The sequence below is a fragment of the Agelaius phoeniceus genome, chromosome Z (genome assembly GCF_051311805.1).
Source record: "Agelaius phoeniceus isolate bAgePho1 chromosome Z, bAgePho1.hap1, whole genome shotgun sequence".
Lineage (NCBI taxonomy): Eukaryota > Metazoa > Chordata > Aves > Passeriformes > Icteridae > Agelaius > Agelaius phoeniceus.
The window spans coordinates 648,446-676,257 of NC_135303.1; the positions used below are offsets into that span (position 1 = coordinate 648,446).

Consider the following 27,812-nt stretch of genomic DNA (forward strand, 5'->3'; position numbering starts at 1 on the left):
GGGAGGCGGTGCCGCGGCGCGGGGCCCGGCCATGCCGCGGGGCCGGCGGGGCGGCGGGGCCGCGGGGCAGCCGGTGCTCAGCAGGTTCTTCGGGGCGGCGGCGAGCGACGGCGAGCGCGGGCCCCGCTACACGGTGCGCGGGGCGGGGCGGGGCGGGGCGGACACGGCCCGCTATCCCGGTGTCCATCCCGGTGTCCATCCCAGTGTCCATCCCGGTGTGCCTGACCGGGCACAGACACTGCGGGACAGGCTGCCAGCTCCCGGCTGTACGATCTGTGTGGGCACCGGTGCCCGGGTCCTCAGGGCCAGCCTGGCAGGAAGGACACGGAGCTGCTGGACAGGGCCCAGGGCAGGCCCCAGAGAGGATTTGGGCTGTGCAGCATCCGTGTGCTGGGCAGAGCCGGCGGGAGCTGGGCTGGGCAGGCTGGAGAAGGGAACGCTGGCAGGGCATCCCGTCAATGCATCCCAACATCTCCAGGGGCTGCCAGAGCACGGGCCGGGCTCTGCTCGGTGCTGCCAGTGCCAGGCTGAGCAGCAGTGGCCATCAAATAAAGGGCAGCGAGGTGCAGGGCAGCAGGAGGGAGAACTTGTGTCCATGGAGGGACAGCAGAGCCCTGGAACAGCTGCCCAGGGAGGGCCTGGAGTGTCCCTGGCTGGAGACATCCCAGCCCCAGCTGCACCTTCCTGTGCCCCTGCCCAGGGCACCCTGCCTGGGCAGGGCTGGGCTGGGGAGCTCCAGAGGAACCTGCCAGCCCCAAATCCCCTGGGATTCTGTTATACACGATGTGTCTGTTTCAGAAGCTGGAGCTTGGCACAGGTTTGGTGATCTGGGCAAGGCCAGCATGTTGGTCCATGCCATTGGGGCTTCACACCAGTGTTGAACCCCTGTGCCTTCCAGTTTTGCAAAATGTGGAATATGTTAAGGTTATCATAAGTCAGGATGTTCTCTGAGGTTTGATCTTTGTGTTCGTTAAAGCATCATCAGCCAGAAATGAGACCTGACCAGTGGGACAGGCAGCAGCTGCATCCCTTAGTCAAGGGCTCCTGCAGTTAGCAAGTTTTAGGGACGTAAATCAGGATGTTGGTGTAGGCCCCTGCATGCCTGGCAGCCTGGTGTAAAGGCTCAGGGCCCCCAGGTGCTGCAGCTGCCCCTGCTCAGGGCAGTCCCAGACTCAGCCCTGCAGGTCACACAGGGCTCACCCAGCCTGCGGGCACCTGGGCACCGCTGGCACAGGGGCAGGGCTGGGGCAGCCCCGGCTCTGTGTGTGTGTGAGCGACGGCAGCGATGGCAGGGAGAGGGCAGGGCTGTGCTGGAGCAGCCCGGGGGCAGCCAGGCCTGCCCAGCCCCGATGGGGGTCTCTCTCTCCAGGGTGTCACTGCTGGCCTGTGGCACGCTGAGGAATGAACCCCATTTTTGGGCAGCTCTGGCATGCAGTGAGCAAGCTGTGCTCCTGTCCCAGGTGCTGGAGCTCAGGTGACTCGGGCTCTGAGTGCTGGTAGGTGCAAGGCCAAAAGATCCTCCCAGTGTCACCACTGGGGAAAAGTGGCTGTGTCTCTGCTGGTGGATTTCATTCTGAGTTTGTATTTTCCACTCTCCATGTCGTTACTTTTTCCAGCCCCTTCTGGCCCTGGAAGGGTGTTTGCTTTTTTTACCTGTGACTCAAGTCAGGTATTTTGGTTGCCTTTGGTCCAAATATATGTTGAAAGGTGTGGTTACATCTTTCTGTCCTTGTAGAATAAACTTCCTAATTAGTGTTAATTTGGTGGTGTTTAACAGTGGGCTTGGAAACTGCTACTCATGTGGGCTGTGGTTATATGGAGGTTTTGGGTTTAGTTGGTGAGGCTGGAGTTCCTGCTTAGTTCCAAGGAAATTTAAATTCCATGGTTAAACCATCTGAGGTCACGATATGAAATGTGGATGCAAGCTGCTGAAAGCACCTGTTGTGTGCTTCTGTGAGAAGTGTTTGTGTTCTGTTGGATTTACAAGTTACTTCTTCATATTTAGTAAAGCTTCTTGCAAAAGGTCAATCATAAAACAGCAGAATTGGTGAATTTTCTGTTTACATAGTGCTCTAAAGGCATGCTTCAAAATACATCTAAGGAGCAGAATGCTCCAAGCTCCTCCAATCTGGCTTTGAGCAATGCCAGGGATGGGAGGTTGGACAATTTTGCCTTAACTTATTGTGAAGTTGCTTTGTTCTCTTTCAGAGAAGAGCAAACAGAAAAGGTAACCGAACTTATTAGTTCAATTTATGTTTCAGGCTTCTAAATGTGGCACAAAAAGGAGCACATCTACTGAAAGCAATGAACCCTGTGAAAAGAAGACCAAGGCACGGCAGATTACTCTGGAAGAGATCTGTAACCCACTGAAGACTCAGGATAAAAGTGAGTTGACTGTTAGCAAACCCTCAAGCATTGGCAGCCAGCAAATAAGTTTTTCATTGTCAGCTGCTGTGTTGCCTCATCAGTGCCTGAGTTCCATCCGGTGTTGAGCAGAGAATTTAATAAGGTAATGCTGGTATGAAAAACCCGTGAATGTAAAGTTCATTATGTTTCAATAGAAAGAATTAGCCTCTCCAGTTTCAAAGTGGGAACAGTATTAAGTTTGTTGGTGTGATGCTTTGAAGTATCACTAGTACACCGTCAAGAGGCAATACTGTCTGCCTAAAGAAGTGTATTGAAAGAAAATCTGCTTGATTCCCAGTCTTCTTAGCTAACTTTGTGGCTGTGCAGTTGTCAGTCCAAAAAATAATCTCTTCCCACTTAGAGAGAAGTGAGGAATATTGGTTTTCCAGGGAAGTTAACCAAGCTGTTCAAGTGCATGATTCTGTCAGGCTGGCAGAAATACTGCAGTGGGAGAGGAGAGGGAGCACAATGGAGGAGAGACATGGAGCAAAATGGTTGCGTCTGTGCTTACTGGTGTTCTTCTAATAGACGTTCCCTTTTATAAAATAAATTGCTAGTATGTTTTTGTTGTGAATTTTCACCAACAGAAGAATCTCAGAAATGTGAGAAGTCCCGTATCTGTTTGGAAACTCTGGGCAGGCTGAGAGAGTTCTGCAGTGATGCAAACCAGCAATGTACCAGCCTGCGGGAGGATGGCTTCCAGGAGAAAGAGAAACGTGCCAGTGTTATGGGGAGGAGCTCAGAACTGAAAAACCCTCTTCCATCTTGGGACAGCGGCCCACAGGGGGCACAGAAGGTATGCAGAGCTTTGCCCCCGCGGGGTGTGTGGATTGCTTGCTGTGAGTTAAACCAGCACACTCTGGCACAAGCTTCCCTTTGTGCTCCTGGTCTCTGACGTGGAATGGTGCAGCAGAGCCCCACAGACCTGTGTTTTGTACAGGTGTGAAGCTCCTTGCACGGTGGGCAGGCTGGCTGCTCTGGCTCCTCAGTGATGCCAACGAGCAGCAGCATCCTGAGGGAGCAGAAGCTCTGCTGGTGTTGCCCGTGCCTCTGAGGGATGCTCTAACACCCCAATAACACACGTTCAGAGAGGCACTTTGCTCAGCTTCCTTTCAGTTCCACATGTGGGCTCTCAAACTTCCAGCAGGCATTCTTTGCAAAAATGTTGTGTAGGGTTATCACTGAGATGTGGCTTAATCTAGTTTGCTGGAATATCTAACTAGTAAAGGTATCACTGCTTTTTCATCTGCAGGAGGTGGGGGTAGCTCACACAAAAAATTGTCGTGATGGTATCTGTGGTGCAAGTCAAGAGACTTGAATGGAATAATAATATTTTGCTTCCTCTTTACTTATGGGGGTAGTTAACATTAGTTAATTGGGGGGGTTTGGGGCTCAGCTGATCAGGTCCTAGAGTGCATCTCAAGGCTTACTGTGCTGGCTGCTCTTTGGTGGAGTTCTCCATCTGGCTTTTTGAGGGAAGGAGCTTGCATGAAAAGCTGATTTTAACCTCCCCTGTCTGAGGGCTGTGCCCTGTAACTGCGGGGGTCTGCTTTGCGTGGATGTGGGGTCCAAATGCTGCAGTGAGCAGCTTGTGGCAAGATGATTCTGTTGTGGTAAGAGGTTGAGGTTATGAAGATGTGGTCAGTTGGAGAACCTAGAAAATTGATTTTTTCTTGCCATCCTTGGAAGGGGTCCTTTTAGCTGTTCGTGTCCTGCTTCTTACTTTGTAACTTTCCTCCAGCTGGTAACTTAGACCATCTCACCAAGCCGGCTTCTGTGTTTGTTTCTACTCCTTTTGCCTGGTTTCATGCCCTTGTTTCGCATGGTTTGTGATTGCAGTTTCCTGTAAAACGAGACGAGGTCGCTCTGTTTGGCTGGCGCAGACCTTGGGCCAAAGAATGCTCAGTCTGTGACATGAGGATTTTGCAGCAGAGACATCTAAGCTCCTGAGGCCACCCAAGTTCTGGGTGCAGGGCAGCTTTATTTGACCTGGGCTGGGTTCTCTTGCTTAATGGTGTGCAGCTGTGGGGATTTTGCAGTTACAGCTAAGTGCTGTTTTTCCCCACTTGTTCTCTGACTGCACACTTTGTACATTCCCGTGACCCAAAGTATATATGATTTAAGCCATCTCTGGTTTTTTTTTTTTCTTCTGAATTACCATTGCTGTTAAACAGTCTGTTCACTTTGTTTCTTGTAATCTGAATGGGACCCTTGGCAAAAGTGGAAGTTTATTTTTATCTGATTTGTTAGCAAATGCAGATTTTATAGCACAACCTGATTGTGTTTTGAATAGTCATATGCTTTAAAAAATTCTGGAGGGTGTTGTCTTTGTATTTTTTTTAAGCAGTACTATCTGTATTTGATCTTGTGGTGTAACTGAGGAGGAATTTTGCTGCAAGTGAAAGGCTTTTCAGCATTTTTCTCTGCACTTCTGAACCCATCACTGCTGACAATACAGAACAGCACAGTGTGGTAGAGCTGAAGTTGCTTGGCAAGAATAGGCTACATAATGTCATTGCAAATGATAAACTGCAGACAGAGTGAGCTCAAAGCATTTCACATATGAGGTTTTAGAAACTGTAGTGCTGATTTTCCGTGTTTAAGTTGTTCTGAGAGATTTGCTGAAGTTACAGAGGAAGTGCAGACTGGAGAAGGAGTACAGTTTTGGTGGCTGAGACAGGGAACTGAGACTCAAATTGGTTTATTCCTTGGTTTACTGTGGACTTTTGGAACATCATTAATCTCTTCATGCTGGAGTTTCTCACCTGTAAACTGGAGCAGTAATTCATCCTTATTTCAATGCATGGCCTGTTTCAGACTGCCCAGTCTCTGCAGCCTGCATTGTCTTGGTCTGTGCTTTGAGAGCTTTTGATACAGTAATGTTCTGATTTCCCCCTTATTTAGCTAACTTTGACTTTCCTGACTATTTAATTCATTTTCATTACAAATATACTGTGTTCTGTATATCCTGCTGCAATAATTGTGCTGCAGCTTGGGGGCTCTTCAATGCAAGAGCAGTCTTTAGCTCTGTGGTCAGTGCAAACCAAGGAGGGGGCAATTGATTTGTTTGATGATTCCTAATTTCCACTTTCCCACCTTTTATTTACAGGAGGAGTTACAATGCAATCTTAGTCAGTTTTCTGCGTCTCTTAAATCCTACGAAAATTCTCAAAACTCTTCAGAGACAAATCTTAATAAAAGAACCAAAAGCATTTACACTCCACTAGAACTCCAGTTCATAGAAATGAAGAAAAAGTACAAAGACGCTGTTTTGTGTGTGGAATGTGGATACAAATACCGGTTCTTTGGACAAGATGCAGAGGTAATTTTTTCCAAGATTAAGGAAAGAAACTTGGATTATGCTGGTGTCATCCTAGGCCCGTGGCCAGTTCTGGAAGGGAGACTTCTTTGGGGGCATAAGGGGGCATTGTGTTTTGTTTTGTTACTTGAAATCAGGATGAAAAATCTCTGTGTGCTGAAATTCAAGATTATCCATTATGCACACTTTTTTTTTTTTGTCAAAATGGCATTTATTGTTTTGTAATCACATGGTCATGCTTGCTGTCTTGTATATTGAGAATTTAAAGTGAGTTCCCAGTCAGAGTTTTGTCAGAGTTAAAGTTGAAAAACTTTTTGAGGTGAATTGTATATCATGGCTCAGAACTCTACTATAATATATATATATAAAAAATACAGAACTGTAATGTATGACATTAGGAATCTTTCAGATTGAAAGGCAGTGGAGCCCTTTGTGGTGTTGGAAAAGATGAGTATAGCAGGTATAGCCTGGGTGCAGAGAGTATCCTGAATGCATGCCTGGATGTGGCACCTACACATGGCAGATCTCTGGGAACTGGAAAGGACTATATAACAAACATAATGTTAAAAGTGGTGGTTTGTAAAAATGTTTCAGAATGTTTTTTTCTTGTGATCTGTCCCAAAGTCGTTGCTACCAACCTTTGTTTGGTGCTATTTTCACACTTGAGACCAGTGAGAAATGTTGCTTGGTTACTGGGAATTCATTTTCCCCATCATATTTGTGCTGTGTAATTTGTCTGCTCATTTGCTGGTGTACTTACAGCCCAGAAATAGAAACATGCAGTTCAGACAGACCGGTCAGTGTTTGCCTGCAGGTCCTGCCTAGCACCCCATTCTCTGCTCGGTGGGCACCTGGGGCAAGAAGACCATACAAATCACACATGATAATGTCACATTTTAGTTAGTGTTGTTACTCTTTTTTGTTAAGTATTTAGTTTCCACTGCTGTTCAATATTGATTTTTCAGTATTTTAGTTGATTGGCCAGGTTAATCCCATCTTTATGACCACAAACTAAATGCCTCCATTCCTGCTGCGTTTCTAGTGGCGTGAAAGTCGTTTGACCTTTTGCTGAGCTGTGTTTCAGACCCTGTGTGTGCAGTGTGGGTGGTTTACCTCACAGTGGTAAAGATCAAGGTGCAGCCTTAAAACCTGACACCTGCAGCCTTTGATAGTGAATCCCCTGTTTATGGCAATGCTGGGACAGGGAGGTGGAGGGGCCCCTCCAGGCTTTCTCCTGGAATGTTTTCCCTCTGTCACCAAGCTTTTAATTGTAGTTGTGCATCACTGTTGTCATAGAGATAAGCTCCTTACCTTCTTAGATTACTTTTTGACCCTTTGGCTGACTCTTGTTGCAGATTGCAGCCAAGGAGCTGAACATTTACTGTCACCTGGACCACAACTTCATGACTGCCAGCATCCCCAGCCACCGGCTCTTCGTCCACGTGCGCCGCCTCGTAGCCAAGGGACACAAGGTTACCCCTGACTCCTGCTAATTGAGTACAGACCAGCCCTGAGAGAACTTGCACTGCTTGTACCAACCCCTGGTTTCAGCTGAGAAGTGGGCAGCTCGTTATCCCTGGTTCCTGCAGTAGAAATGGCCAACTTCCCTTTGTTTCAGTGTCTCTGTGCTGGGGGTGTCATGAGCCATTAGCAGATTCAGAGAAGTATCTTCGTTTTTTCAGGAACAGTTCCAGAACAATTACTTTTCTCAGTGTTTTTGTATCAAGGTTTTGCATTTAATAAGGAGAAATGTACATATTCTCTGTTTTATTATTCCTCACATCCTTGTTTTTCTTATCCCAGCCCACTGTTTTTTTCTCTGTTCCTTCCTGTTTTGTATCCCTGTAATTCTGTGGCTTTCTGGTGATAGCGTCTTTTTCTGCTTCCATTTCTAAGAAAAGGACTTGTTGATTCTAAATTGGATGCAAGCAACCATTCTCTAATAAGCAGTGATGTCCAGCTAAATTGTTTCAAAATAGGATGAGAAGCACAGGTACAGATGTTGAGAGGGCAGTCAGCAGTAGGAAAAGGGTCAGGAAAAGCATTGCCTTATAATCTCATTAGTAGGATTGATGTGAGAGCCCTTTCTGTTGATCATGTATTCCAGCTTGAATTATGCATTTGTTGTTTGCACATCTTAAAAGATTACCAGATATATAGAATAATAACAATAATAATTTATTGCCAGAGATCTAACTTTGTTTCTTGTTTGTCTGCCTGTAGGTTGGAGTAATAAAACAAATGGAAACTGCAGCACTGAAAGCTGCTGGAGAAAATAAAAGCTCTCTCTTCAGCCGTAAGCTGACTGCCCTCTACACTAAGTCTACACTTATTGGAGAAGATATCCTTTTCAAATAAACTTGGTTTCAGACTAACCTTTGGGAGGCCTTGATTCTGGTGTTATCACCAGGATGGAACATGGGCAGCTAGTGGCTGACATTAGAGTGGCAGCAGGAAATAAAGTTCCTTTAATTTTATGTTGTGGTAAAACATCTTGCTGTCTTTAGAAACAGTTCAGTCTCCTCAGGGCTGTAGGTTTGTTGTGTTTACTGTAGTTGCTTTCTGAAGTCATGGCATGGACTTACCAAATCTGCAGAGTCCTGCAGGTCTTGCCTAAAAAATGTTAAAATAACAGAGAAACAGCTTTTAACCAATGAATTTAATTTCTTTTCTTCAGTTTTTTGTTTTGCTCTATCCGGTGTTGTCTACCTCATGTTTTTAATTTCATTTCTCAAACAAAGTTAATAGATACCAGGAACTAAAAAGATTGTTAGATTAATGTCTGAGAGTACAAGACTTAGGTCTGGAAAGACCTGTGAACAGTCCACCCAAATCTGTGTAGTATTTTTTTGAACGTTTGTTACATGTGAACCCTTTGTTGAAGCTGGATGATTCTGTAGATGTTGAAGAGGTAACAGCAGATGTCCCCGATAGCTACCTCCTCTGCATCTGTGAAAATGGGGACCACCTGAAGGACAGGAAGAAAGGTGACATTGTTACAGGCATTATGGTAAGTTAGTTTCTCAGGAGTCAGTGTTTTAGGGTCTGTCTGGGGTTGTTTTGTTGTGCATTTTGGTTTTTTTCCTGGGGAGGTGGGTGGCTACCTTGTTAAATTCATGAATGTTCTCTTTCAGATTTTATTTTGCGGGGGAGTAGGAATTGATTTATTTTTTTTTTTTGTAAAAAGAGGCACTTTAGGTAAGATATCTGTGTGTGAACTGTGATGGCTTTATATTTGAAAACTTCAGAAAAGGTATGGAGTGGACAGTTGAACATTATCAAACTGGTTTTGCTCCTGTTTCACTTGAAAACATATTAGTATTTTAACCAAATACATTAGGGAAATAATTTGTTCAGATGCTTTACAAATTTCAATGTTTAAACATTTTTAGGGTCAATATTTTAAAGCTTGTGAGCATTTCTTTCCTCTACAAAATACCATTCTTTAGAGGAAGAGACTTTAGAGTTGCACTTCAGATTTGTGTTGGTGAAGATTAAACCCAGTCCTGTTTAACCAGCAAAACACACAGCAAAGCCCAGTCAGCTGGTAATGAATTAATTAAAAAGTGTCTTGATTGTGTTTCTGTTTGAATGTCATACTGCTGCTGGGAGAGAACAACAGAAGCAAGTGTTCAAATTCCAGTTCAAATTAAATGTGCATTTCATGGACTCAGTTAGTAGATTTGTCTGGTATTAAAGCTTGAACAGTGATGGACTGCTAACAACAAAAGCACATTTACATTTGTAAGGTGTTGTTGCCACTTCCCAAGACAAAGTTGTGTTGGTGTTTTGAGGTTATTGTTGTGTTATGGGTTTGAAAAAAAAGCACATTCAGGTTTTTGGATCTGCCACTTTCACTGTGTGTGTGGGTGCTGTATAATTTCACACCATGGATTTTCTTTCTGGTTCAGAGTTTGAGCCACTGCAGCAGTCCCTGAAAATGTGAATATCCAGTGGATATGTGTGTGTATGTTTTTGTTTGGCAGGCGATCCAGCCAACTACAGGAGAAGTGGTTTTTGACAGTTTTCGGGACGGAGCTGCCCGCGCGGAGCTGGAGAGTCGGGTTCTGCGCCTGCAGCCAGTTGAGATAATTCTTCCATCTAGGCTGTCAGATCCATCTGAAAAGCTCATCCACAGTATAACCTCCATGAGGTGAGTTCTGTGGGGTTCTCTTTCCCAGAGCCAGCTGCCAGGAGCAGGCATGGATCTGTAGTTCTGTCATGGCCCTTTCCAGAGTGGCTGCAGTTTGCTGCTGGGGTCAGAACTTCCCAAATCCCTCAGGGTTCTGGGCACTTGCTCCTAAGTTGTGTTTAGACTGAAGTTCATGGCTTCTGACTCTGGCCTGTGAGAGATTTGTGCACTTAAACATTGTCTTTGTCATGGTCCTGCCACCACACTCCTGATCACAAGATCTGCTGGAATAATTTCCAGGCTCAGTCACTTACCTTTCAGATCTAAAAGAGGTGCTATGTGGCTTTTTTTCCCTGCTTGCCATAGTTTTGAGGTCTCTAAAAGACATGAGACTTCCTTTTCTGTTAATGTAGGTAGGAGTAGAAAACCTTTGCAACTGGTATTTGATCCTGTTTGTCCTTTTACACCATCTTAGACTGGGGTACAGACCTGGAGGTATTGTGACTGATCATCTCTTTGCTTTGAGTTCTCTTGGCATGTTTCTAGAGGAAATTTGTTACCTGTTTTCTGTATCACTTTTTCTGTGCAGTAAAGCCAGAGTAGGATGTAACTTTTAGGGTGATAGGTGAAAGATGAAGCAGTGTTCTGAACAGTGGGGATGAAATCTTGCAGATGCAATTTTTTTGGAGGAAATTTCAGTTTTCCACTTTTTTGTTTTTAACCATGCAGTTTGGGGCTGTAGAGAACTGGTTTAGAGCTTGGCATTTCAGTTTTGAATGACATAGTCATTCTGGTGTGAATTTGGGAGAGTGGTTGTGATTTTTTTTCCTTTCTCTTTGTGTTTTTTTGGTTGTGCACAGTAGAGAATGTTAATGAGTGACTTCTCATTTTTATGAAGACAAAAAATGCTACCCATTAGCTGATTTTGTGAACAGGGATTAGTTCGTAGTTTTTTCACCTTTCTGGTAATTTGCTAGGCAGCTTTCCAGCCCAAATGCCCTTAATTACATGAGAGTGATAAACATAGAGCACATAGAGCACATTATTGCCATACACCTCAGTAGCCTTATTTTAAAAACAATTCTTCGTGGATTTTTTTCTCGTACCAGAGATTAAACCACTAGAGGGCCCTGAAGTATTTCATAGTAATTTAAGTGATTTCAATATGCTGCTTTCTTGTGCTTTTAATTAGGTTTGTTTTTGTACAGCAGTTAATTTATTTTAATGCATACTGAGATGTCTGTAGTGTTCAGGTTTGGTTATTGGCCCAGTATCTGGTGATTTCATCTTTGAGCAGCTTTTTTTCTAAAACCTGTTGTTGAGAATCTTCCATGAGCTGTAAAAAGTTTAATTTCCATCATTTCTTAAAGAACTTTTTAACTAAAACGGTGGGAGCCAGCTCTTGTGGTTCAAGAAGGGTCTTCATCTCTTTGTGTGTGTTAGGGATGCAGCAGAAAAACACTGGGATGATGAAAACAGGGTAGAGATGGGAGAGAAAAGTAGTCCCAGGTGATTAGAGGCTGGGAAAGAAGAGAAGAGAAAAGGAGGAGAGAAGAGGAGAGAAGGGAGAAGAGAGGAGAAGAGAGGAGAGGAGAGAAGATAAAAGAGAAGAGGAGAGGAGAGAAGAGAAGAGAAGAAAGGGAAGAGAAGAGAAGAGAGGGAAGAGAAGAGAAGAGAGAAGAGAAGAGAAAAGGGAAGAGAAAAGAAAAGAGACGAGAAGGGAAGAGAAAAGGGAAGAGAAGAGAAGAGGGAAGAGAAGAGAAGAGGGAAGAGAAGAGAAGAGAAGAGAAAAGAGAAGAGAAAAGGGAAGAGAAGAGAAAAGGGAAGGGAAGAGAAGAGAAAAGAGAAGAGAAAAGGGAAGAGAAGAGAAGGAAAGGGAAGAGAAGAGAAAAGGGAAGAGAAGAGAAGGGAAGAGAAGAGAAAAGGGAAGAGAAGAGAAAAGGGAAGAGAAGGGAAGAAAGAGAAGAGAAAAGGGAAGAGAAGAGAAAAGAGAAGGGAAGAGAAGGGAAGAGAAGAGAAAAGGGAAGAGAAGAGAAAAGGGAAGAGAAGGGAAGAAAGAGAAGAGAAAAGGGAAGAGAAGAGAAAAGAGAAGGGAAGAGAAGAGAAGAGAAAAGGGAAGAGAAGAGAAAAGAGAAGAGAAAAGAAAAGAGACGAGAAGGGAAGAGAAGAGGGAAGAGAAGAGAAGAGGGAAGAGAAGAGAAGAGGGAAGAGAAGAGAAAAGGGAAGAGAAGAGAAAAGGGAAGAGAAGAGAAAGAGAAAGAGAAAAAAGATAAGTCCTTCTACTCTTCCAGTGTAGTGTAGAAGTTGCAGGAGATTTGGTGCTGGATGTTGTGTACTAGAGCATGGCACTGAATGAGCAAGGAGATGTGGCCAGCACAAAGACTGTGCTTATGGTTACCAAAAGAATGAAATAAAATATGTAGCTAAGGTAAAGCACTGCAGCTTTGTGAGAGCAGCCCTAAGTTGGTTCAGTGCCCCTTTACACTGACAAGAGTCAAAACTCTCTGTGCTTCCCTTCAATTTCTGTGAGGGTTTTTTTTTTATTCTTTGCTTTCCTAGGGTGGATTTAATGACTAGAAAATACAATTCAAGCACACTAAGCTGGGGGCCACTGAAGAGCCTTCCCTCAAAAGCAAAGCTTATTTTAAAAATAGGTTACAAAAAGTGGTTCAAGACAAACTGTTCTGGTGAGTACTGTGCTGTTCCCAAACTGTTAGTAACATCTGTTTGCAAGTGCTGACCTGCCTGGAGCAAAATCCTGTCATGGTTTTAATTTCCTTCTTTCTAGAAAGCAGAGAAAAAGTCTAGCCTTCAGAAAATACTTTCATTTTTTTTCCTAGGAACACAGTGTTTTGTACTCCAAGTTCTTTCTAGTCAAGGGTCAGCACCCACCCTCCTTAACATGTTGGCTGCTTTAAAACCTAGCCTGTATTGGTCTCCTGACATTGTCTTTGAGGCTCCTTTGGGATATTTTTGCTCCTCTCATGTTGCCCCTTCCTTGTTTTGTTGAAAAACTCAGTGCATTTTCAGCGTGCTCCATTCTTCCTCTTTTTTCCATTTGCCCTTTTTTTGCAGTGTTTCATTCTGTAGCATACTTGGACACTGTGGAAACATGCTGCTCACAAGTAGCTTTAACCCACAGCGTTTCCCCCAGGTCTGCACTGTTTGGTTTAGGCTGCAGGTGGTCTGCAGCTTGTTGCCTGTGATAACCCCAAGGTTCTGAATATGGGGTTCAGGTTTCTGCTCTCTCCTGGGTGCTGCAGTAGCCTTTGGCTTGGAGTTGGTTCCCTGGAATTCCCCTCTCTTTCAGACCCATTGAGAGCTAAACCTCATCCTCCCTCTCCAGGCATGGTGGAATTCCTCGAGTAGCTGAACCTCCTCCATCATCTTCAACACAAGCCTTTTTAATTTGTGATTCAGGACCTCTGCAAATATAATTTCAAGCTCTTTCTGCTAAGTGCAGTGCTAATGGCTCTCTGGTTGAGCAGTGGCCTCTGCTTTTAACTGTATTGGGTGAGGTCTCTGCAGGTTTGTTCCTCTCCAGTTTCTGTCATGGTCTCTTAGAGCGAGCTGTAGTGGATTTATTATGTTTGGTCAATGGTGCTGTTCAGTGCTAATTGCTCTCATGGACAGAGTTATGGATTTATGTCATCAGTCAAGTAGAAACTCAGCTGGAATGAACTCTTGACTTGTTACTGTGTACAAAATGCTTTTAATTTTGTGGTCTTTATATGTGGTTGCTGGTTGTTCAGATCGGAGGATGCATTCATGTACTTAACACTGAGGTTTTTTTGGGTCTTTTTTTGTGAAGGGCATGTCCATTTATTTACATAGCTCAGCTCCTGAGGTCTGTAGGTCAGCAAGGACAGGAAAGGTTTGTAGTGGCAAAAACAAGACCCCAAAGGGATACAGTGAGAGTAAACAGCACTGCACATTAAGTGGTGGAACAGAGGAGTGGAGAGTGCCTAAAGGGCTGGTGATCATAAAAAGCAGTGGTTTCATGGTTTGTATAGCTTGTTATGTTCCCATGGATTTTTAAGTGAAAGGCAAGCTGTGACAACCATCTTGAGAATGTTTCATGTCAATGGAAGCTGCAAGCAGTTAAATTTGCAGCAGGGAAGGAAAAAAGCAACTGAAGTGCAAAAGCAGCATGTGAACAATTTTCTGCAAATACAAACCCCAAAATCATCAGTGAACAGATATTTACTGACCAGAGAGGTGTTTGCACTGCTGAGAGTCCAGCCCATGGTCTGTGCTGCCAGCTGCTTGACATGGTTGTGTCAGAGCTCTCTCCTTTTGAATGGACAGGGCAAAAAATTCCACCACAGTGTTCTCACCTCTTGCCGTGGCCTGGAAGAGTTGCTGGATGGTGTTTTTTGGCAGTTTGATCCTGTCTCAGTCAGGACATGCTGCTGTTCTCATTCATTATTTCCCGTGGCATTGCAGGCGAGGGAAGCGTGGGGTTTGCATCTTGTTTGACAAATTCCTCAAGAGTTTAAGTGTATTTTTTCACCACACCTGCCTGACTGCCCCTCACAGTTTGGGATGTTCTCCAGGTGGAATTACTGTCCCCCCATGCACGCGGAGTTGTTGCTGCAGGGACATGAAGAGGCAGTTGCAAAGCCCTGTGTCCAAATGCAGAATGCAGTTCACTGTCCTTACCCTGGATGATAAATTACGTTAAAAATGTTAGCACTGCTTTTTACAGCCACAGCTGGCCTTTGCAGGCCTTGCCTTGCCCAGCCCCTGGTGTTTTTGTAAACTTCCCCCCCGGCCAAAGCTCTGATGAGCTTCCCCAGACTCACACCTGGCTCAAAGGTGCATTATTTCTCACATGGCTGCAAAGCATGGAAAACATGTGTGTTCAGCAGCTGCATTTGTGGCATTATTGTGCTGATTAGTAATATTCATGGGTGTGGACTTTTTTTCCTCCCCTCCTTTTGAGGTAGAAATTATTAAATGAAGAACAATTAAGTCTTGAGCCTTGATGCTTGTCGAGTTTCTTGGTATCAAGAAGTTAACTTTTACATAGGGAAAAAAACCCCTTACCTTATAAACAGAAGCAAGAAAAATAAAACTTTAAAGCCTTTGTTAGCATGTTTGGGCAACTGTTTGATTTATTATTACAGGACAGATCAGAAACTGTAGGAGGTGACAAGTAAATTGTGGTACTTTTTTTTGTCCCCTCTGGTTGTTTCTTGTTTTTTCTTTCAATATATATTCATATGATGTGATTTTTCACATATTCAAATGAAGAATGAGTCTTAAGCTCTTAGAACTGGCGTGCAAGTTTAAATCTTTTTTAGCAGTCTATGAATGTTGGCATATTTGTTGAAGTCCTAGTGTTTTGTTTTAACAAGGACTGCTTTTTCATAATTTATTCAGCTTTGAAGCTGACTTGGGACATAACTCCTTCCCTGTGAAACAGTGCCATTGGGAATACCTTGGATGTATAAACTTCTCAAACATTACTTCTTCCCCCATTTCCTCATTGTTAGGAGTTAGAAATTGCCAGGGGTTAGAAATTCAGCAGTTTTAATCCAAGCACTGATGTCAATGAGACAGTGTGGGAGAGAGGAAGGCTGAGGCTGTCTGCATGTTTGACATGGAGATAGCAGTGATGGGGAGTGAGGAGACTAAAGCTCTTGTAGTCCTGGTTCTCAGCCCCTCCTGAGCTGGGGAAGAGAGAAAGGCCATGAATTTATTTATTTTTAATAAACCCAGAATGTAATGGTTTTCCTAATTTTGAAGAGAATGAAACTGAAGTGGGTTTTTAAGTGCCATCAATCTGCTGAACTGCAGAAATGAACAAGATTTATCTTTTGGCCTGTCTTTCGCAGTTTAATTCTGTGCTTGACTGAGAACGTTTGTCTCTTTTAACAGATGTTCTTCCCTATGTATGCAGAGGTAAGAGGCTTTTGGAAAATTAGACTCCTGAGCAGTGTGCTTTAGGCATGGACTCTTCCTCTGGGAATTTGGAATAGTACAAATGACTGTTAGATGTTCCAAATTCATGTGAATATCTTCTGGGTTCTCAGTAGAGAATTTGGAATCCCTACTATTGTAATTAACTCAATATTGCTTAGCAACACAGTATTTTTTAAAGCAAAAAGATTTTTTGTAAAACACTTGCCTTCAGCTTATGTGAAAGCCTTTCTACAGAGGCAGATAGAGGTACCTAAGAACATTTCCTAGCAAAGATATTTGAGAGTGTGTTCCTGTTTTTTGTTGTGCCTGTCTGGCTGGCTTTTGTCAGGTGGAAGATAACTGTTTGCCCCTCCATCCCCCCTGCCCTGCTGTTTTACAGCTGTGCTCCTGCTTTCTGGAGTCTTTGCCACCTCCTCCTGCCTCAGCCCTTGTGTTTATGTGTCTTGGGTGTCCCTGTCCCCACTCCCAGCCAGATTCCAGGCATTCCTGGCACTGTCCTGCTCCTGCAGCCCCCTCTGCAGAGATGAGGCTGGACCTTGGGGAGGGTGCAAGTGACACCCCTCCAACCTGCCTCATCTGTCACATGCCCTGGGCACTGCAGGGGTATGGAAAGGAAGGATAACTCTCCTGGACAGCTTCCTGGACAGCCACCTGCCCTCTCACTGCATGCCTTCCATTGCCTTGTGGCTGTGCATCTTCCTTTTTATTGAACAGGTCTTGTCAGGCCTTGAGGAGGAACCAGGAGAGCACTATGAAGAGCAAGTGGTGCTCATGTAATCATAGAAGCCTTTGGTTGGAAGGGGCTTTTATAGGTAATCCAGACCAACCCCCTTGCTGCCTGTGGGTCAGAGCCTGTCCAGCCTGACCTTGAATGTCTCCAGGGATGGGGCACCCCCTCCTCCTGGGCAGCCTGTGCCAGGGCCTCACCACCCTCATGGTAAAATACTCCTTCCTCATATCCAGTCTGAATTGGCTCTCTCTGAGTTTAAAAGCATCACCCCTTGCCATGTCTCAGCAGACCTACTGGAAATTCTGTCCCCATCTTCCTTATGAGCCCCCTGTAAGAATTGAAAGGCCACCCTGAGCTCAGGCCAAAGCTTCTCCTGCCCAGGTGAGCAATGGCAGCTGTGCCAGCCTTGGCTGCCGGCAGAGCTGCTCCATCCCTCTGCCCGTGCTGGAGCCTCCTCTGGCCTGGCTGCAGCAGCTCCAGCTCCTTGCTGGGCTGGCCCAGGGCTGGGGCAGCTCTGCAGGTGGGCTCTGACTGAGGGGCAGAGGGGCAGAATCGCCCCTGCCCTGCTGCCCACGCTGGGCTGGGCCCAGCACGGGGCTCTGGGCTCCGGGCCCAGCACGGGGCTCTGGGCTCTGGGCTCTGGGCCCAGCACGGGGCTCTGGGCTCTGGGCTCTGGGCCCAGCACGGGGCTCTGGGCTCTGGGCTCTGGGCCCAGCACGGGGCTCTGGGCTCTGGGCCCAGCACGGGGCTCTGGGCTCTGGGCTCTGGGCCCAGCACGGGGCTCTGGGCTCTGGGCTCTGGGCCCAGCACGGGGCTCTGGGCTCTGGGCCCAGCACGGGGCTCTGGGCTCTGGGCTCTGGGCCCAGCATGGGGCTCTGGGCTCTGGGCCCAGCACGGGGCTCTGGGCTCTGGGCTCCGGGCCCAGCACGGGGCTCTGGGCTCTGGGCTCTGGGCTCTGGGCTCTGGGCTCAGCACGGGGCTCTGGGCTCTGGGCCCAGCACGGGGCTCTGGGCTCCGGGCCCAGCACGGGGCTCTGGGCTCTGGGCCCAGCACAGGCTTTGGGGTCCCAGCCCAGCACGGGGCTTTGGGGTCCCAGCCCTACCCCACAGCAGCCCCAGGGCTCCTCCAGGGCTGCTCCCTCTGCTCAGCCTGTGCGGGAGCCAGCCCTGACCTGGGGGCAGGTCACTGATGTCCACTGGGACTCAGCCTTTGACCACTGCCTCTGGATGTGCACAACCAGCTGATTCCTGATTCCTGAACAGTCCATCCATCAAACCCATTCCCAGGGCAGTGCTGGTTTTTTTTTTTGTTGCTAGACAAACAAAACAAAAACCCCTAAAACCACCAGGAAACAAACTGCAACAACCAAATAACCACACAAATACCTCAAAACTAAAACCAAAGAAAAAAACCCACCAAAAACAAACAAAGAAACAAACAAACAAAAAAAAACCCTGAAAAAACCAACCAACCAACCAAACAAAAAACCCAAAAGAAAAACATACTCATTTGAGAGAAAGGGAGCTAGGAGGAGGGGAAAAAGCCTTTAATTTAAGGGAAACAGTTGTGTAGCTGTCAGAAATCCTTACTTAGATTACTTATTGATTTGTGAAGCTGTTTTAATTCTCTGAAAAGATAGCACATGAATTTGCATCTTGAGGTGGAGAAGTTAAGCCTCACCATAAATCATCCTGTGTATATTGCCAATACAGTGCACTTGTTATTCCTGATGGCTTTGAGAAGAACCCAGCTTGGTTTGTCTGTGAAAGGTAACACTGGGATTGGTGTTTTGAGTTATCTAGGTGGAAATAGCATTCTGGGTGTGAGAAATTACATGTGGCCCAACTTTTGGACCCAGCCAGAGTCACAGCACAGACCTGACGTGGCACCAGAATCTGAATGCCAGTGCCCTTGGGCTGCCTAAGCAAGGAAAGGCTTTCATAAATATCATCAAATGCACTTGTGTTTAACTCCAATTAAGTTGTGTTTTGGAATGCTTGTTTTGGAATCTGCTGTTCAGTACTCAAAGCCATAATGTAATTTTTGAGCCATGGGAGAGGGGAAGCCATGCACTCTATCAATTAATCCTGTGGTATATAATTAGCACACTATCAGATATTATTAATTGCAGAGTAACACGTTTGGTTTTTAATGTACTGAGGAAAGGAGCCCCAGAGTGGAGTTTGAGCAGCAGCTCTGGAGTGCTGCTGGTGGGTTAAGGAGCTGTGTTCCCACAGCCCCTTTTGATCTGATCATGGCAGAAGTTTTTGTGCTATCACAGAGAGCTGCAGCAGGAAATGGAGACCCACAAACACCAAGAAACCTCTTTCTTTTAACATAACCCTTTCTTCTGCTTGTTTTTTAAAGAAAGAGAACTTGTCCTGAGTGTGGCCACGTTGAGAGTGGTACATTTGGAGCTGTCTGTTGAGAGAGGATTCAGCAGGATATAAAGTCCCTCTGCTGCAGCCCAGGCACAGGAAGGATTTCAGAAACATGAAGGAATTAATGTGTATTAAAAGGGATGTGTTTTCAGATACTTCTGGCTCATCACTGACCATGAGCAGAATCTAGACCAGGGCCCTTTCACCCTTCAGGCTGGGTGAAAGGAATTCTTGGGATTTTGTTGGGAACATTCTTTATAGACAGATTATGCCAACAAGTTCTTGTATTTTAAAACAACTACATACAACTTCAAGTTTAACACAACTTCTTGTAGTTTAGAAGACAGGTACTGAACAAAAAGAAGGCTGTGTGTCTTGTGAACATAAATCCATTATCTGACAAAAAACTCAATTTCACTTAGTAGTTTTATCCCTCTACTCCCTCTAATATTGTAACCATTTAATTTGTTGGTAATAATAGAGGATTTATTACTCAGTTTCCTTAGGTCTTGAGTTACAAAATCTAATAAGTTGGAGTAAGTATCCATTGTCTGTAGAATTAAGATGCTATTTTTTTCTTCAATTTTTGACTTACTTGAAAAGCCCCAGGCAGAACAAAGACAAAAGTCTGCTACCTCTGTTTTCAGTTCACTTCTCCAGAGATGATGTGCAGCCTTGTGATACTCAAAACTGTATTTTGAGCTGAACCATTGCCAGCCCCCAAAGCGTAAACATGAGATAAATTGAATTTCAATTTAGAGTTATTTCTTGGTTTTTTTTCCTTAAAAGCATACCACTTGGCCCAAGCTGCCTTCACCTTCTTCCTCGAAATGTTTTTTTTTTTTTGTTCCATTTGTAAAATAATTTAAGTGGCTTTTTGCAGTTGGCTCCTTAATGGTAAATCCTTGGAAACAAATAATACACAGTGCACAGCATGTGTTAAGTTATATGCTAAATTAACCCATGGGAAGATCTGCCTTGCTTTTTCTCTTGTATTAGCTTTTCACAGAACAGGAAATCAAGGTAAATAACAATTTCTGGTGAAAACATCCCACTCTTGGATTACAGGAATGTGGAACAAGACGAAAATATTTTATATAAGGAGTATAATTGTTAACACTCTACTTGTATTTATTCTGTTAGAGATGAGACTGTGTTTAAGCATCTTTGTACATCTCACAGGAAAGCCTGAAATGATTTGTTGAAAAATTAACAAATTCAATTCATCACATTTGATGGACTCTTAAATCAGCTTATCAAAGGAGACATTAATTACAAGTGTAATTGACCAGCCAGATGTATCCAGTTCTCTGTGCAGCAGCCTCTATTAAACCATTACAAAACATGCAAAGCTCTTTCATCTGAGGGAGATGAGAAGTTGCCTGTGCCAAATGCTGCTTTAGCAGAGGGATTTCCATGGTGTTTTTTGGGCTGAGGCTGGGCAGATCTTCCAGCATGGGCAGAGTGTTTTGTCCTGTGGTTTCACAGAGTTGGCTCCCAAGCTTGGACAGGGCTGTCCCCGGGTGCCAGGAGGGCTCCTGGACCCTTCCCACATTTCAGTTTCCCAACTGTTGGGAGTTTGGGAGCTGCAGAGCTCCCACAACAGGGACTCTCTGGGGATGGAACCACCCTCACCTTGTGTCAAAACCACACTTCTCATTGTGCAAGGCAGGTCATGACCAAACCCAGCAGCTTCTTCCTTGTTTTAGAAACCAGAGTTTGGCCTTCCTGGCCATGGGCACACAGCTCTCAGGGTCTGAAGCCTTATTTCAGCATTTGGCTGCCATTTGCAGGGCTCTTTTTTTTAAAATTTAATTAGATGTATGAGAATTTGTGTTTGAGGTAGAATTATTAAAACCAGCATGCCATTAATGCACATTCCCAAAACCCTGAAGCTTCTTCTGGTTTTTGAGTGCAGAATGAAAGCAGTATTAATTGCCAACTTAATACATGTAACAATAAAAGCTCCTGCTCTTTTATGTCTTCTCTTGCTTTCATTCAGATAACTTCTTAAAGAGTTTCTTTCTCATTTCAGACTGGGATTTATTGTTATATACACCTCCCTGCTTGCATCTCAAAAGTCTTTTTAAAGTTTTTTTCCAAGTGCTGCCATGGTTTGACAGCATTGAAGGAGAATAACTCCAGTAATTGCAAAGAAGGAAGGAGTGGGGCTAGAGCAGAACTTTGCCTATTGTGTTTATATTTGAAGGTGTCTTTGTGAGCTTGGAATTGGGAGTCTTTTTATTTTAATCTTGAGTGGAGAGCTCAGATGGAGACATTTCTAGAAGAAGATCAGAGATAATACAATTCTCCTTTGGCTGTGAGGTCATTAGGGACAAGGCACTGAAGCATCATGCAGCTGGATCTTTCTTGGAAAAGTGTGAAAAGGCTTTGCAAGGTCCACGCCATGTACAGAAGCAAATTTGGATTGGTTTTTGAAATGTCTTCAGAACAGTGGGTTTGATTTTTAGGATGGAGCTGTTTAATACTTGGGGGTTTTTTATGGTCTCTGATGACGTCTGTAATTGCAAATGCTGACGTCTTGAAGATCCTGTTGTGGCCTTAAAATTTTTATTTCTCTAGAGTAGAGGGTACTTGAATGTGCTAGTGTCCCAAATGCTGAGCCTCCAAATCGAGGAGAGAATAAAGGGAAGGATGAAGTAGTTACATAATCTATCATATCCTTTCATTTGGAGTTGGTTCAAGTGGTTCTGTCAGTGGTGTGAGAGGAGAATGAAATGTGAGCCGTGAGTTACACATGCCAAAAACCAAAAAAAAGAGGCTTTTTGCCACAGTGTGGTTGGATATTTGGCTTGAATGGTACGTCCTCCAGTTCCTTGCCCACTGATAAGGGAATAAGAACATATCTCTTACCTTGTAGGTGGGTGAAGTCCTCTACAAGAGCACATGCGTGGAAAGTCCCTTTGTTTTCCACAGAGCATCCCCTGCTCAGAGCATGGACCTTGTGCTCCTGAGGTGAGGAGCAGGCAGATCACCTGTGGTGTGAGCACGGAGCAGGCTTCAGGCCCGCCCCAGAGCCCCTCATGGGGGCTGTGTTAGCAGTGCATTAAATATTGTGTGCTCTCCTCCTTCCTGCGGCACAGAGGGGTCTGCAGGAGCAGTGGCCATGCAGCTGTGTTCCTGACTTCCTGTTCTTACTTGTGCAGTTGGTCTACAGCTGGTTTATGACACGCCTGATGACTTAGAGAGTTTCTTAGAATATTTTCTTTTCCCCAGATCTTGGGGAAATTTGGCTTGGATGAGCTTTCTGGAGCTCCACGTTCCAACATGTTCCATGTCTTTGTCCACTTGGGGAAGCGCTCAAGGGAAGGAAGCTCCCAGCTTCACTGCATCACCTGTTGGAGTGTTTAGTTGGTGTTGTGGGGGAGAATGCAGAATGAAGAGAATGCTGCTTGGTTTTGTCCCTGCACCTCTCAACAGAATCTGCCCCAGGCTTCCTGAATGCCCCCAGGGTGGTAGAAGATGCCCTCTTAACTTCCTGCATGCCAAATGAATTCAATTTCCTTAGTCTGTCCTCATTTGGCATATGCTGTAGCCCCCTAATAATGGAATGCAATCACCATGCTGGTTTTCTTTTCCTCTGCAGCCTGGGTGAATGCATTTTCCACTTTTTTTTTTTTTTTTTAAATCAAGGCTTATACCCAGAGGAGCAGGTATCCAGAATTTGCACATTCAGATATAGATCAGGAACTTATTTTGAATATAGTTACTTATCAAAGATAATAATTCAGAATATCTGTGCAAAAATATTTGGATAAAATTATCAAAATCCTGAAGATATAGTTTCAATTTTTCCTCCTTTTTTATTATAACTTCTTAGAATAAAGAATTAAAAAACAATTGCAGGTCCTCTGCCTGGGTGCCATGTGTAATAACCCACGAGCATAACTTGAAAACACAGTAATGTGTATACTTTCCTTCCATGTTTACATTAAACTGAGGTATTATGGGCTAATTTTGATTTTACTTTTTCTGGTTAAGTTGGTCTGTAATCTTACATGATGCCTGAGTATTTATCACCAGGATTCAGCAGGGTGGATTTTTATCTTTACTTGTTTTGTTTGGTTTTTTGTGAGTTTTGTTTGGGTTTCTTTGTTGCCTTTTTTTTTTTTTCTTTTTTGGGGTTTTTTTTTTGGGTTTTTTTTTTTGTTGTTGGGTTTTTTTATTTGGTGGTTTTTGTTTTTTTTTTTTTCTGTTTAGTGTTGTTGTTCTTTGGTTTGGTTTGTGGGGTTTTTTTGGTGAATTTTTTGTTTAGTTTTGTTTTGGTTTTTTTTTTTTTGAGGTTTTTGATGTTTTTGTCTCTTTCTGTGGCCTTTCAGCTGTTCCATCCCCAGAGCACAGCCATCTGCTCCCTGGCCTCCCCCTCCTGCAGGCCATCCCTGCATGTCCTGTCCCCCTGCAGGATAGCTCTGTGTCAGTGCCTGTGTTTTTATCACACAAGGTTCTGAGCCTCTCTCTCAGGGAGCACAAACCAGGGGCTCTGTGTGCCTGCAGCCCAAAGGCAGCACCTGGATCCCCTCCTGGGTATGAGCCTAAATCCCCTGAACTGACATCATTTCATTGCAGTGATGGGTGTAAGATCCAGGTGTGGCCTTGCTGCTTGCAGAGGCAGCGTGCTTTCTCACTGAGGTCTGTGTTGGATGTTCAGTGCTCCTTGTAAATTTCCGTGGCAGTTCTTGTGATTAAAGAACAGGAATTGTGTTTCTGACAGTTCTTGGCAGGTAGAGTAGTGGCAGCAGTGTGGGAGGTTAACTCAGAGTGATTTAAAACAGAGACATGAATGGACCCTGTCTGTCACCATCTCAGTCATTTCTTATATAATCATTAGAAATGATGTTTCATAAGCTGGTGCTGACTTCCATTCAACTTCCTAGTGATGTTTTTAGTCTGTGCTTGTAGGGTATATTTTTACCCATTACCTGGGTAAATCTGATTCCTCCTTCAGCAGTAATCCTGTATCACAGGATCCCAGGGGATTTGGGGCTGGGAGGGATGTCTGGAGATGATCTGGTCCATCCCCCAGGAAGGTGCAGCTGGGGCTGGGATGTCTCCAGCCAGGGACACTCCAGGCCCTCCCTGGGCAGCTGTTCCAGGGCTCTGCTGTCCCTCCATGGACACAAGTTCTCCCTCCTGCTGCCCTGCACCTCGCTGCCCTTTATTTGATGGCCACTGCTGCTCATCCTGGCACTGGCAGCACCGAGCAGAGCCCGGCCCGTGCTCTGGCAGCCCCTGCAGATGTTGGGATGCATTGATGGCATCCCTGGCAGCGTTCCCTTCTCCAGCCTGCCCAGCCCAGAGATGCTGCAGAGCCCAAATCCTCCCTGTGCCTGCCCTGGAGCCTCTGCAGCAGCTTCTGGTGTCTTTCTAACCATTGTGGATTTTCTGTGGCTGACACATCCTGCAGCTTTCAGCTTTGTTTTGAGATTCTCTTCAATCCTTATTGGAAAAGTAATTAACTTGAATTTAAGATTCTTTCCAGAAGTTTGTTGTGTTGTAGCTGTCTGTTTCTAATTTTTAATTGAACAGCCTCACCTAGGAAACGCTTTTGTTTTTTGGACAAAGCACTGTGTGTTTTGCATATGTATGTGTATGACCCATGTAACTTCCACTGTTTTGAGGGCCAGTGCAGTTTCAAATATGTTGAAATTAAAATGCCTTGGAGATTTTTGTGCTCACTCACAGCATGAGGGCAGGGGGGGATAATTAAAATAGTTGGGAGATATCATTAAGCATTGAGCTTGGCTTTGTTCAGGCTGAATTTAGACTGTTGCTTCTGCTGCTGGAGAAGATGGGTCTTTGAATAAGATGTTTTCTCCTGACTGTTTCCTCCATCAGCTTGATGCTAGAGAGGGGTTGTGATGGAGAGTGCTGATGGCAGTAGGCAGAGATTTGACAGAAGCACAATGGGTACGTCTTCACTGAGAGATCTGGTAGGTGGGGAGCCTTTGCAAAAATATTGCAGGAGAGACAGAGGAAAGTGCTTTGTGCTCAGAAGTTTCTGCTGCTGTGAATGAGAGCGTTTGGTGTTCCTGTCAGCCGGGACAAGTATGATCAGACAGCACGTGTCCTGGTGGAACAGAGAGCTGTGCAGTCACCTGGGGAGGCTGTGTGCCTCACTCGGGGTGCTGGGGGTTCTCAAGAGCCAGGGGAAATGCTGCTGTTTAGAGCAAGAGGTGATAGTCCACACTTTTGTGTTAGAGTCTCAAAACGAATTCTTTCAAGGCTATTCTGTCATCTTTTCCTTTGCTTTCTCTGTCCAAAACTTCTTGGTTGCTTTTAGTCATGCTCTTCTTATTATTTAATTTATCGGTAATATTTTTTAAGCACTTCAAAGTCTTTTTTTTCCTAAGTGATGAAAAGTAAAGTGGTAATAAAAAATCTTGAGTTATATAATGTAATAGAGAACTCAACTTTTCTGTCTCCCAACCTATTGTCTGGTGTTGTAGACTTGCTTTTACTCCCTTTTGCTAAAGAAGCCTTCTAAAATGCTTGGTAACTCAAAAAGAAACTGAAATAGTATTAAGTGGTGTCCCGAACAAGTCTGCTTGAGCTTGCTCAAAAAATCACCAGCAAGGATGTGAGCAAAAGTCAGATTTAATATTAAATTAGAAAGCACAGCAGCAGTGGTAATGTGAAGAATGGAGAATCAGAGAGGGGTGCTGTGGCAGTCAGGAGGTGCAGTGATGTAAACACACAGAGCTGCAGCTGCACAGCAGTTGAGACCAGACACAATAGTAAGAGATAGTGTGGAATTAAATGAGTAGTTATTCCCTTTTTATTGTTTGCTTGTCCAGCTGTACGTTGTTCTATGAAGTTTAAGGCCCACACTGAAAGAAAATACAGAAAATGACCCCACCTGATGGGAAAGAACACAGATAATTAGCATTTTATTTACGACTTGGCACAAACTTGGGCGACACAGGGATATGAAATGCTCCATCCTTGGGGACAGAAAGGGGGGTTTGGGATTTGGAAATGATCCCAAAAGCACAATGAAGGGCTCATGTTTCATGGCCTGTCAGTCAAGTACAAGAAAGAGAGATGGGGAGAGCCTTCCACAGCTGATTTTAGGATATACAGCAGAAATGTGCAGTTTCAATCCTGTACATTTTTCATCTTTGCTGTATAGATCCAGATATGTAGAAATACTTGTATTTATCCTTAGGGATAATCCCAAGGTGTCGTGAGAAGATGATTGGCTGTGTCCTCTCTCCTTCCTCACTCCCACTTTGATTCAGAAACAGCTGTTTGTCCATCATGGGAAGTAATAGAAAGAGCATTATGCATTATTTCATCAGTGTGCATGTACTATGGCAGATCCTGGGCAGGGTTTTCCTGTGCTTTGCTTTGTGGTGGTGTTCTTGTTGCCTTGGTTTGTTTGTTGGTGGTTGGTTTTTGTTGTTGTTTGGTTTTTTCGTTGTTGTTGGTTTGTTTTTGATTTGGTTTGGTATGGTTTTTTTCTTTGTTTTGTTTAATTTGTTTGAAGCCCTGCAAGTAGAGGGACTTCTTCTGGTTGGCAGAATCCTGACTGGAGGAACTGCTGATTTTGGGGACACACTTGTGCAGCTGGCTTGCCAGCTGATTTACCTGGAAAGAGGAAAATTATATTCTACAAATGTTAATTTAAAGCTACTATTACATTCAGGTTAGTTTTTGAGTGCCGAAAGCTGCCTTATTGCTGGAAGTGCACCATTCATTGTTTCTGGAATGCCCTGTCCAAAGCAGGCAGAATGATAGAGCAGAGACTTTAAGATCTCATTCTAGCTCTCTGGGAGCTGCCTTTTAAAGAAGAAAAGGAGGACCTGCCTGGGTATCTGAATTTTGTTTTCCCCTTTTGTCAATTCTACTGTGATGAAGCTCAGTGAAATGTAAGAAATGGATCAATGCCTGATTCATTTCCTAGCACAGGGCACATCTCTGTCAGGGTGCAGGGGGAAGGAGCAGAGGGACAAACACAGGGCAGATTGGCCCAGGCTTCTGATGAGACCAGACCAGTGTGAGCTGCATCCTCCCAGCAACAGGTTCTGACAGCTTCTGCAAAACACTTTTTAACCGCAGACACAAGTTCAGCTTACCTCCCAAAATGTCTTTTCAGTGGCAGCCTCCCCACGTCTTGGATAAAAGCAATCTGAGCTAAGAACAAAGAGCCACCAGTATCATATCAGGTAGATCATAATGAACACAGCTGGGCATAGCAGAAAATAAACAATGGCCTTAGTCGAGTATTCCTGTCTATATTTGAAATATACAAATATATGTCTGTATATATAAAGGGAAGTAAATATTGCTGGAGGTGAGGGCTGTGCTGGCTCTGAAGAACTGTGTGATCTGATAGCTGCACAAGATAGTTCCTGTAAGCAGTGCTGGTCACTGGCTAGGAGCTGCCACTGTGATGGGACATGCTTTGGTGATCTGCTTGATAAATTGAACCTTGCACCGTGGTAGAAAGAGATTTTAAAGATAGAGGTGTTATTGTCATCAATCATGTTAAAGCGAGTGTGTCACTATAGGACAGGAAATAACACAACGTGGACACGCAGCTCTCCCAAGGTAAAAAAGAGGGAAGTTTAATTCTGACTCCAACATTTCTAGATTTCCAAAAGTGACAGTGGATTGGAGGGTGAAAGTGCCACCTCTCCAATGACACTGGACAAACCAACAGCCCATCAGATTTCTCTTCCTCCATAAAAGAATGCAAAACAATAACTTATTTACATAGTGTGAGAAAGTTCTATACAAGAATGTCAACACCAGAACATTTAGAAAAACTTTAAAAAACAGGGTGACACTAGTAAACTCTACAAGCTTGGGGTATTGAATGGCAAGAACTTCTACATCAGAGGTTAGGGTTTCATTTGCCCCTCCGTGTGTTTGTCCACAGCCATACATGATGGA

General features: G+C 44.5%; 1 protein-coding gene across 1 annotated transcript in view; it reads left to right on the forward strand.

Annotated features, from left to right (window-relative positions):
- Positions 1–7: 7 nt before the first annotated feature.
- The window catches only part of MSH3 (mutS homolog 3), a 95,511-nt gene continuing 67,706 nt past the window's right edge, over positions 8–27,812 (forward strand). The window contains exons 1-8 of the mRNA XM_054651654.2: positions 8–133; positions 2,262–2,385; positions 2,994–3,202; positions 5,516–5,728; positions 7,081–7,197; positions 7,949–8,066; positions 8,590–8,735; positions 9,712–9,878. Coding sequence (XP_054507629.2) covers positions 32–133; positions 2,262–2,385; positions 2,994–3,202; positions 5,516–5,728; positions 7,081–7,197; positions 7,949–8,066; positions 8,590–8,735; positions 9,712–9,878 — 1,196 coding nt within the window. The 5' untranslated portion in view covers positions 8–31. The remainder of the gene's footprint in view (positions 134–2,261; positions 2,386–2,993; positions 3,203–5,515; positions 5,729–7,080; positions 7,198–7,948; positions 8,067–8,589; positions 8,736–9,711; positions 9,879–27,812) is intronic.